We start from the raw sequence: 12591 nt of genomic DNA, 5'->3' as shown, positions 1-12591 counted from the left end.
TATCAAGACTCCTGTACTTAAATTTAGATGTAACTATCATGGCTTTTGTCTTACTTACGTTTAATTTAAGTTTATTAAGTTTTAAGTATTTAGACACTGAACATAAAACGTGATTTATTTTGTCAACCGCCCCTTCAATAGAACTATCGCTACAAGCCAAGAGGGTATCATCAGCGAAAAGGTTAATAAATTCACAGTCCACAAACAAATTTATATCATTTAAATATAATATAAAAAGCATTGGTCCAAGTACACTACCCTGCGGTACACCAACGTTATTACTGACAGTTTCGGATAATACATCAGATATTTTTACTCTTTGCTTTCTGTCAGTTAAGAAGTTCCTTAGCCAATTCAGAACAGCTCCATTAATGCCATAGGTTTTTAGCTTATCCAATAAAATGTATCTATCAATCGTTTCAAACGCTCGTTTACGATCTAGAAAAACTGCAACTGTATAATTATTTCTATCTATTTCTTGTTTAAATTTACATATTGAGAGTTGAACAGCCGCTTCACATGAATGATTCTTACGAAAACCGGATTGATGATTAATTAAAATATGGTTCAAATCTATGTGATCAAGAATTTGCTCGTAGACAACCTTCTCCAATACTTTCTCCAAAGCCGGTAACATGTTGATAGGTCTAAATTCGCTCGACTTAATAGTATTTGTCACTTTAGGGATAGGAACAACTGTACTTATTTTTAAGTCAGATGGAACAATGCCACCATCTAGGGAAGTATTAATTAAATTTAAAATAACATGACCTATGGTTTCAAATACTTCTTTAATCATTTTACTACAAAGAATGTCTTGTGGATTGTACTTACTATCAAGAGAGTTAATGATGTGTCGTAGGTCAGAAAGTGATATTAATTTAAATTTTGTAAAGGGCATATATAAATTACTATTAACGTTAATCCAAGAATCTTGTAATTCCATACTGTTAACTATATCCTCTATGCTATTAACATAATACACATTAAAATTGTTTGCAATGTCCACCTTATCATGACATACGCTTTTCTGACCATTAAACTCAAATTCTATATTATTTGGAAAATCCCGACCGTTCCTGTTAACTAATTTTTTTTAAAGTCTTCCACATTAATTTAGAGTTATTTTTATTTCTGTCAATTTTATCAAAGTAGTATTGGTCCTTTTTGACTTTCAACACATTCACAACCTCATTTCTAAGTTTTTTAAAAGTTAACCAACTATTATCCCTCTCTTTACCCAAAGAATTCTTAAACACCTTGTAGGTGCTATCCCTAGCTCTTATTTTATTGGCTACTTCATTATCAAACCATGGCAAGTGACCCCTATAACCACACGTTTGGATGGGAGCTACATTATTTAATGTTCTACCACAAGTATCATGTAACTCTTGGTATAAAATATTTGCATCAACATTATCCAAAGACCAACGGTATGAAATCAAATCAGTTTTAATTTTATTCATATTAGTACTACTTAAGTTCCTAAAAGTTCTTGATAAATTAGTAAAGTTATTAATACAGTTTGAAAAATTCACTGAAATTATTGAATGATCGGTAATTGCAGGTGAAGAATGGATATCAGACACGCAATTATTTTGGTTAACTAACACATAATCAAGAAGAGTTCTATTAGTAATTCTGGTAATTCTATGTGACAACCTTTTATAGAGGTATCAATCCGCGAACGAACAAGCAGAATTGCTTATGAAGAGGAAGAAAAAGAAGAATTTACTTTAAGTTGCATACTAGCAGTGCCGGTTTAACCTAACTTCGGGCCCTGGGCACTAGAGATTTAGGGGCCCCCTTCATTGCTATTCGTTGTAAATTTTTTTAACAAAAAAACGCTTGCATTAGCCTGCATTAACTATAAACGTTTATTGTAAAACCCATACATTTTTAAAAATTTAAAAAAAGGTTTTTAAAGCAAACGAGAAAAATAGCAAAAATAGCAAAAAATAGATTTAAAAATGTAAAACAAAAACAGAAGGTTCTACAGAACAATACATGACAAACGAAAAAACATATTCTAAAAAATATAATATAAGACAAAAATTCGTTCACTTTTTTTATAATAATTAATACGATAGTGATAATGCGTCTAGGTTTTCTTGACCCTTTGACCTTCAATATATGTATCTTTATTCTTTTTAAAGCCAAAAAAGACCGCTCGCCTGACGTATTAGAAATTGGTATCGTCAAATAAACTTGCAGTAAAATTGGCAAAAGTGGCCTTTACATCCTGGATGACCCCAAATTTTCAAATGTTCATTCAAATTTTCGCATAACGGTATAAAATGAATAATTACATTGTGCATGTTCTCTTTGGTTTCATCAACATCTTTTTTATATTCCTTGCATAAAATATTAATTCACTTTTTGACTTCTTTATTTAGCGTAAAAAAACATCTGATGTAACATCTTTGTAGCATTATATTCTTTTTAAAAGATCTTGAGAAATATTGTGGCATATAACATTAAATAGGTACTTCAATTCTGAATATCTCTTGCCCCTTTAAAATTCTTTCAGTTTCAACTGCTTTATCGAAAAATGTTTTTTCTTTGTTTTTTGAAGGCCAATTCTATAGAATATGTTTGAGATTATTGCCTTCACAAACAAATATTTTTGGCTTCTAGTTCAATTTCGCGTAATTTATTTCTTACGTCTCCAACAAAGCTCAAATGTCATTAATTTTACTCCAATTGACACGTTTAAGTCCACAGTTTCTAACGTTTTGCTTGTTGCATTCACTCGTTTTAAAATCCTTGTCCAAATCAGTGTCAATAGAGTACCTATCCAAGTTAACCTGTCTCAAACGTATCCATTTTATTATGTAGTGCCTTGGCTTCACTTCTAACTGCTGATTTTTTGTTTCTATTATTGCTTAACTGGAAAAATATGTTTGATGGATCCGTAGTTTTTAAATAAAGCATTTATAGCGTCAAAAGTTTCTACATGTTTTGTTTTCATCGCTTCCAGGAATTTATTGCAAGTTTGGTCAGACAGATAGCTAACTGAACCTTTTTCTTTATTCGCATTCCGCTGTAAATTCTGAGCTAGGAAGTTGTCAAAAGTAAAGTATACAAGACAACTTAAGTAATTTCCCTTATGACGACTCGTTAAATTCTGATGGGATCAACGAAAAGCTAGTCCTTGAGAAGCAAGCACAAGTTGGTGACACCAACTCTTCTTAGGACCTTTACTCAATAGTCAGCTTTGCGTTCTACTTGCTATTTCAAGCCAGCGTCTATAACTCCAATTTAACTGATCAGTTAAAAACTATTTTTTTCAATTGAAAATAATTGGCACGGGTAACAATAAACAGCTTTAACACTTCTCTTTGCCTCCACTGGCTTTTACTCTATAAGAGTTGCTTTCATTTAATCTTCTATAATAATCAGTCTCCAGCTTCATACATTTTTTTTACAATTTTCTAAGGAATCGCTCTTTAGTTTAAAAGTTGTCACAGTTCTTATTTATCAGTCTTCAAATCAGACCATATCGAAATCGCAGGTATTTCGTAGTCTTTTCCTCTATTTAAAAAAATATGCTCCTCGATTATTTAGCGGACCTTAATTTGTTATTAATAAAAGGAACGGTCCTAGGGGCCCGCCCGCCCCAAGCGCCCTATGGATAAAACGGCACTGCATACTAGCGATTAAGAACTGTTGAGAAATAGTGCTGCAAAGTGCAATAATTAATATACACTCACGGACAAAAATATTGCATATTTTTAAATTAACATGTGAAATAAAATTTCTTGTGCTGCCCCCAGTGTCATAGAAATAGGATTTCTTTATCTAATGCGATGTTATATTGTATCATATATTTAAATAGTATAATCGGATTTAAGTTTGATATGGGCTACATGGTGGCCAATATAATTTTTAAATTTAATATGGCTGGAAAATGGCAAAACATGATCTTCTAAAATGTTTTTAACGTACAGATCAGCTGTCATTCAGCCAATCACCTCCACAAGTTCGGTCTCTCCTTTCCAAGAAATACCACTCCATATCACTATGCCGCCACCACCAAAATTAACACTGTGTATGAGGTTATATCTGGCATACCTTTCACCATATTGAAGCAAGATTTAAAAAACTTCGTCTACAGAATGGTTGGTGAACAGTATGTCAGTTGTAACCTCATACATAGCGTTAGTTTTGATGGTGGCGGCATAGTGCTACAAAGCGGTATTGCTTTGAAAGGACATACCGAACACGTGGAGGTGATTAGACGAATGCCAACTGATATGTACATTGAAAACATTTTAGAAGATCATGTTTTGCCATTTGAAAGACATATTGGATATTGGTGCTAATGCGCGTCTTCATGCTGTTAGTATAATGAATCCTTACCTTGATGAGATTAAATTTAAAAATTATACTTACCAGCATATCATACCCCAGGCTGTGCGTGAAAAATAGGTCGATTTCAGGATATAATTCAGGAATTTTTGAAACCTATCAGGTGTTGTAAAGGACGATGCGAGGAATAACTTCTACTAAAATGTAACCAAAAAAATTGTGCGCTTTTTTTTATTGCGATTTTCATTTGTTAAATTTGCAATTTTTAATGATTTTTAATTTTGCAGCTTAGGATATTGATTTTAGAGAAACACTTTTTAACAGAAAGTTGTAGTAAATTAAAATACCTACAATCTGAGGTATGGTAAGTTTAATTTCGTTAATTCGTTATTGCAAAACAGCCTTCGAAATGTCCAAAATGGCCGTTTTTTGCAATTGCAATATTTATTGTACAAATAATTTTTTTTTATTTTTTAAAGCTTTAAAATGAAGATCTTTCAATTCCAAATATAAGAAAAATTGTAAAACCAGATTAATGAATTTTTTGCTTAGATATTATAAATTGTTTATCCCAAGAGGTCAAATGTCGAAGGCTATAACTTTTTGAACAAAAATCGTAGAGAGTTGGTGAAACATTCAATCTCCTTCTAAAGAGTTATGTTTTCATATTCTGATGTAAATAAATGCGTAAAACATTTTTAAACCTCTAATTTTTGGGTCTGAAAATAAGGGGGCAAATTTCGATATAAACATTTAGAGCTGACGCGGCCCTGTACATCATACGAGTTTTTAACTTACAGATTATTATTGCTGAAGATGAAACGAAGATTTATAAAAAAAAATAAAAAATTTCTACCACCAACTGAAGCCGAGATAATTTTTGGGTTTGAAAATAAGGGGGCAAATTTCGTTATATTTATTTAGAGCTGAAGCGGCCTTGTACATCCTATGAGTTTCTAACTTACAGATTATTGTTGCTGAAGGCAAAACGAAGATTTATAAAAGAATAAAAAATTTTACAGCCAACTGAAGCCGAGATAATTGTTTTTAGTTCTTAAATCGTGGGGCCTTTATTTATAACAATTAAGAAATTATTTTACAGTCATTGACTACAGAAAGACTTATATATATTATCTTAAAATAAAAATTATTATAAAATATAATTACATTTAATTACTAAAAATTATTTTTAAAATCGGTGCTTTTGCAAGCGGCCGAATTTTGCAAATCGCCCGGCTCGCTTCAAATCCGCGCGCTCGGAAAATGTTTACGTAACTTGTATTGAATTTTGACAGAACATAATTTAATAATATTACCATTATAATATACGGTCTATTTACCACTGTATTTGTTTTTCTTGATAAACTTTTATATGTGAAATTTCATTTCTGAAGAAATAATATTAAAAAATTGATACATATATATGAAATATATTCTTAATAAATATATTATTGGTATATAAATATAATAATAATAATGTTACTTATTACTATAATATACAATATAAAACTTTTTCTTCTTGTAGTGACTATTCGTTTTGGATTTCACATATAAAAGTTTAACAAGAAAAACAAATACAGTGGTAAATAGACTGTATATTATAATGGCAATATTATTAAATTGTTTTCTGTCAAAATGTAATACAAGTTACGTAAAAATTTTTCGAGCGCGCGGATTTGAAGCGAGCCGGGCGATTTGCAAAATTCGGCCGCTTGCAAACGCACCGACTTTAAAAATAATTTTTAATAATTAAATGTAATTATATTTTATAATAATTTTTATTTTAAGATAATATAAGTCTTTATTTAGTAAATGACTGTAAAATAATTTCTTAATTGTTATAAATAAAGGCACTACGATTTAAGATAAAAAAAAAACAAATATCTCGGCTTTAGTTGGTTGTAAATTTTTTTTTATTTTTTTATAAATCTTCGTTTCGTCTTCAGCATCAATAATATGTAAGTTAGAAACTCATAGGATGTACAGGGCCGCTTCAGCTCTAAATGTTTTTAACAAAATTTGCCCCCTTATTTTCAAACCCAAAAATTATCTCAGCTTCAGTTGGTCGTAGAAATTTTTTATTTTTTTATAAATCTTCGTTTTATCTTCAGCAACAATAACTGTAAGTTAGAAACTCATAGGATATACAAGGCCGCTTCAGCTCTAAATGTTTATAACAAAATTTGCCCCCTTATTTTCAAACCCAAAAATTAGAGGTTTAAAAATGTTTTACGCATTTATTTACATCAGAATATAAAAACACAACTATTTTGAAGGAGATTCGATGTTTCACCAACTCTCTACGATTTTTTTTCAAAAAGTTATACCTACCCTTCGTCATTTGACCTCTTGGGATAAACAATTTATAATATCTAAGCAACAAATTCGTTAATCTGGCTGTACATTTTTTTTATGTTTGGAGTTGAAAGATCTTCATTTTAAAGCTTTAAAAAATAAAAAAATTATTTGTACAATAAATAATTCAATTGTAAAAAACGGCCATTTTGGATTTTCGCAGGCTGTTTTGCAATAACCAATTAACGAAATTAAACTTACCATACCTCAAATTTTAGGTTTTTAATTTACTACAACTTTCTATTAAAAAGTTATTCTCTAAAATCAATATCCTAAGCTGCAAAATTAAAAATCATTAATAATTGCAAATTTAACAAATGAAAATCGCAATAAAAAAAAAGCGCACAACATTTTTGGTTACATTTTAGTAGAAGTTATTCCTGACATCGTCCTTTACAACACCTGATAGGTTTCAAAAATTCCTGAATTACATCACGTTTTTTCACCCACAGCCTGGGGTAAGAGCCCAGATCAGATTTAAACCTGGTTATAGCATTTATATGATACATTGCATTCAGAAAAGAAGTCCTATGCCTATGATACATGTGGGCTAAGGATAGCTGCATAAAAATTTTATTCCACATTCATATGCAATATTTTTGTCTGTGAGTATATTTTCACTTACCGGTTGGATGAGCACAGCGATTGTAACATAATGTATAAAAACGTTGAAAGTCCTATATTTGTTATATAGCAGAAGGCCTGCTACTATTGCATAAACTTCTATGTATAAGAGCACGCACATCAAAAATACAGCCAAAAACCTACGATGCTGTTTTTTTATTCCAAATAATAACAATTTTCTTATAATGTTTAATTCATCATCTGCAATAGTAAATTGGTAAGATTGAAAGTTGCAACTTGGTAAACAGTAAGAAAATGTAGAAAATGTAGTCCAGGAAAATAAAGTTTTTGTCTGGACACTGACCCAGCCAGGTTGCAAATCGATGGCTTAACTTGCAAATCGGCTAACTCCATTTTACCGGTAAGTAGTTTTAATGAAATAATATAACTTTTTGTGAGAAATATCCTAGTTATAACATAATATGTTGAGGATGGAGTTGTCCATTTTTAACGTAACTATTTACTATGTGAATTGAGGAGTTACCCAATATACCAATTCTGTGATTTTAAGAAGTTTGTTTGTGTTCCTGTAAAGTTTTAAAAAACGGAGTTAGCCGCTGTGCAAGTTAAGCCATCGAAATGGGTTTTTGGGTACTATACAGTGATGTGCGCTTTAATAACTGGCAAAATAACGCAAAAGATAGAAAACATAATACATTGTGAATAAAAAGAGATGAAACTAGTAGAGGTAAAAGTTATCAATATAGACGTATTAATTAATATTACAGTAGATAGTTTCCCAACTTTGCACGTGTGTGGTAGGAGTATTTTTTATAAAATTCTACCTTTCATAGTGACAGGTGTCACACTACTCCGATACGTTTTAAGGTGGGAAACTATGTAATGTAATGTTAATTTATACGTTTATATCGATAATTTCCACCTCTACTAGTTTTATCTCTTTTTACTTCATAATGTAGGTATTATCATATTATTATGTTTTCCATCTTTTGAGTTATTTTGCCGGTTATTAGCGCTCATCACTGTATACCTAATACATTATCAATACGAAAGTGCCCATCACAGTTCAGAGGTATAGGAGGGTGTCCCGAAAAGATTGGTCATAAATTATACCACACATTCTGGGGTCAAAAATAGTTCGATTGAACCTAGCTTAGCTTAGTACAAATGTGCTCATAAAAAAAGTTACAGCCCTTTGAAGTTACAAAATGAAAATCGATTTTTTTCAATATATCGAAAACTATTAGAGATATTTTATTGAAAATGGACATGTACCATTCTTATGCCAGGAACATCTTAAAACAAAATTATACTGAAATTTGTCCACCCCATACAAATTTTATGGGGGCTTTGTTCCCTTAAACCCCCCAAACTTTTGTGTACGTTCCAATTAATTCATTATTGTGATATCATAAGTTAAACACAACGTTTTTAAAACTTTTTTGCCTCTTAGTATTTTTTCGATAAGCCAGTTTTTATCGAGATGTGCCTTCTTTTTTAATATGTTTACATAATAATTTTATGGGGGTTTTGTTTATGTATATACAATTAAACTATTATTGCGGTGCCATTAGTTAAACACAGTGTTTTCAAAACTTTTTTGCCTTTTAGCCTTTTTTGATAAGTCACCTTTTATCGAGATGTGGCTTCTTTTTCAAAATATACCTAAAAATATAAATTATAAATAAATTTTCAGATTATTAACAGGTTTCTATATTCGTACTTAACCATATACAAATATGTGGTGGATTCGAAAATTATTCAAAATATCTCGATAAATACTGGTTTATCCAAAAAGTACTAAGAGGCAAAAAAGTTTTAAAAACATTGTGTTTAACTACTGGTGCCACAATAATAATTTAATTGGAACGTACACAAAAGTTTGGGGGTGTTTAAGGGAACAAAACCCCCATAAAATTTTTATGGGGTGCACAAATTTCACTTTAATTTTTTTTAAGATGTTGCTGCCATAAGAATGCCACATTTCCATTTTCAATAAATAATCTCTAAGAGTTTTCGATATATGAAAATAACACGATTTTCATTTTGTAACTTCAAAGGGCTGTAACTTTTTTTGTGTGCACTATTGTATATAGGTAAGTCAGGTTCAATCAACCTATTTTTTACTCCAGAATCTGTGGTATAATTTATGACCAATCTTTTCGGGACACCCTATATAATAGTTATATTAAGGTGATACAGTAGCGATCAACAGGTAGCCAAAACGCGTTCCAAGATTACGGCTGTAATTTTGAATATTTTTTCGAGATATTTGGCACACGTATTCATAATATAATAAAGAATGGCGGTACAGAGTGTAACAAAAATTCTACTTTGCAGTAGTATTTGTTGAACTAAAATGATAAGATGAAATGAATGAAGGAAGGGTGATGAACTGATAATGGAAGTATGGAGAGACAGAGGCAAACTGAATAGAGTTGGCTAGCTATAGATGCAAGAGAGCAACTTGACACTCAAGGATGGATACGGCTCGTTTGCATGCCTGTCGAAGAACAGTAGCTCAACCTAAAGAGAGATGATGACTAGAAAAAGGGAAATCTTTTAAGATAAAAATATATGTTCAGAAAATAAATTAGATAAATATAATAATATAATAAAAATAGAAGAATATAGAAGATAAATAAAATAGACTGAATTATGGGCGCCAGAAGTTGGAATGGACCAAACTTCCAGGTATCTTACACTGCTGTTAAATAGTAAATATATTAAATTCAAAAAGGGGAAAAAAATAATTGATATACAAAACAAATAAATATTTATTAAATATAACTACTTAGATTTTTGACAACCTCTGAGTTAGAAAAATACAAATTATGTAACTATAAAATGACAATGGGAAATAATTACCTATCTAAGTATAAATATAATTACCTATTAAATTAGTATTGGAGTAGCTTTTCTAGGAAGCATACCCCCAACTTACATATACTAGGTTAAATAACAACCTTCACCAAATAATTGTACGATTAAAATACGTACAGCAACGCTAAACTACAAACGAATGAACAATAATATAAAATCTCAAAGAGTTAAATAGGCACCAGCCTCCTTAATGTGAATCTACGGTCTACTTGATATATAAAAATCAGTTGCTTCGACGCGTAGTCACTAAAAATTTATCACAAGTAAAATGGATAGCTATTCAAAGGGAATAGCGTCCAGGGATATAATTAAAAGTTAAATAAATGAATTTAAGTAAAAAGTTAAGCAAATAAGTTTAATTAATTAGAATGATTGGCTAAAGTACGTTAAAGTTATATAAGTTAATAAATTAGCAATAAAGAGTAAAAATATATAAATTTAAATTGATAAGTGGAGACTAGCAAGGTTAGTAACAAAAAATATAAAGTTAATTAAATAAATAAATGGTACAAGTAAATTTCAGGTAATATAATACAAAGGTAAAGAGAATCTCATATGAGGGAAAAGATGATCTGAGCTCAAACCTCCTTGACCAGAGAGTTTACTGGTTTGGGAAACACTATCAAAAATTAATATGAAAAAAAATGCAACCTAAATCTTGAAACAAAAATATGTGTGATTAAAATATAAAACTTAGTTTGAACTAAATGTCCTGATTATTACACAAAAATATTAACGTGTTGTGATGGTAGAGTAATAATCACTTGCAAATAAGTACCAAGTGTCCCCAAAACAAACCCTATATTATGGTTCCCATAAGTGTCCTTGTTATGGATACCAAAATCCCTGGTAGTAGAATTAGCACAGGGATGGTGCTAGCTTGTACCAATTATTCAAGGTGCCCTTCGGGGGCGAAGTGCAGAATTCAACGCTACGTGGGAGGAGATTCTCCAGGCTGGTCTCCAAGTGACCTGGCTTGGCCTAGAACGGTTGCTCCCGGTTGTTAGGGGAGCTGATGGACTGGTTACTTTATAATTTCACCCAAACGGCTAAAACAAACATTTCCCGTTTTACTTTCAATGTAAAATCTCCGGAATGGCAAAAAGAGAAAAAAAAAGAAAAAGAAATGAGATATCTTTTTGTAGAATGCACAACAAAAAAGATCATTAGTAAAAACACTGATGGATTTGACCTTGATTCACACTACGGACACAATAATTTGGAATTTAACTTTAAATTCAATATTTAATACAGAATATGATTTGTATCTGAAAGCAATATTTCTATAAAGGGTATTTTTTTATTAATAAAAATGATATGGGATAATGTAATATGTTGTAAAATTTAGGAAAAATGATGGGAACGAAATTTAAGGTGGCTAAAATGCACGCAATTTAGTAGACTTTAGATAATAATGAATGTAATCTGTAAAATTTGAATTGAATTTTATGAGGTTAGCATAACCCCACAAATTAAATAGATACAGAATATGTGACAAGATAATCCTTCATCTGAGTGTATATTTTCGAACCATGGATAGAATTAAAGATACTAAATTCAAATAACAACTTTGGTTCATAAATGTACAGAAATAAATTCGATAGGAATTTAATATGACACGATGGCGGCCATATTCGTTTTTTTTCTCAAACCTTTTAAAAGTAAAAAAAATTACCAGATGGTGTGACTTCAATTTCTACGGGATCTTCCACACTTTGTCTCCTAGCTCTTCCAAACAACAACATTATTAATTTTTCCACTAAATACTTATAGGAGCTTGAAACTCCGTATTAAAATTCCCGTAATTTTCGATCAACCATCTGCCGTTCCGTTCTAGCTAACCAAGCGAAGTCAGGGTTGCCAGATGAAATTTCAGAATATCCCTAGACGGGAACTTCAATTTCCCCTAGAAATCCCTAAATCGTATTAATTTGACCTAAAAAAGAAGAAATTGACAGATGACAGCTGTCAATTGAATTTATAACCTATTAAACACTATGTTTAATCCACTTTAATCATTGATTAGGTAATGTTTTAATGTTTACTTAGGAATATTTATGTCAGGAAACAATAAATAATGACAATAATAATAATATTTGAACAAAAAGATATTTAATAACAACAAAAAATGGCGCCAGCACAGTTTAATAAATCCCTAGATTTCAAAAAAAATCCTTCCAGAGCTGAAAAAGCTTCAAAAAATCCCTAGATTCGGGGAAAATCCCTAGACATGGTAACCCTGAGCGAAGTGTCAATGGGTGCGTTCACCAGACCAGTGCGCTACGTCAGCGCTCTGAAACTGTTTAAGATTTTTCGGGTGAACGTCATGTCAATTTAGGCTAAACTTCAACGTGTTGACGAAGCGGTCGCCATTTTATTGAACGTAGTATTTGTATCGCTTCAATATTGAACGTGTTTAAGAAATATATTGTAACGGCGCGATTATTTGAAAATATT

General features: G+C 31.0%; 1 protein-coding gene and 1 long non-coding RNA gene across 2 annotated transcripts in view; both read right to left on the bottom strand.

The window, feature by feature from the left end:
* The window catches only part of LOC126885027 (uncharacterized), a 34162-nt gene extending 25630 nt beyond the window's left edge, over positions 1–8532 (bottom strand). The window contains exon 1 of the mRNA XM_050651445.1: positions 7292–8532. Within this exon, the coding sequence (XP_050507402.1) occupies positions 7292–7411 (120 nt within the window). The 5' untranslated portion in view covers positions 7412–8532. The remainder of the gene's footprint in view (positions 1–7291) is intronic.
* Positions 8533–10010: 1478 nt separating this feature from the next.
* LOC126885026 (uncharacterized) lies at positions 10011–12370 on the bottom strand. Its single transcript, XR_007698233.1, has 2 exons — positions 11810–12370; positions 10011–11183 (listed from the first exon to the last, which is right to left on the bottom strand). It is a non-coding gene; the product is annotated as an uncharacterized LOC126885026 (long non-coding RNA).
* Positions 12371–12591: the final 221 nt, after the last annotated feature.

The sequence above is a fragment of the Diabrotica virgifera genome, chromosome 5 (assembly GCF_917563875.1).
Source record: "Diabrotica virgifera virgifera chromosome 5, PGI_DIABVI_V3a".
NCBI lineage: Eukaryota > Metazoa > Arthropoda > Insecta > Coleoptera > Chrysomelidae > Diabrotica > Diabrotica virgifera.
Note: the sequence above shows the minus strand (reverse complement) of the source record. Positions and strands in the feature narration are given on the sequence as shown.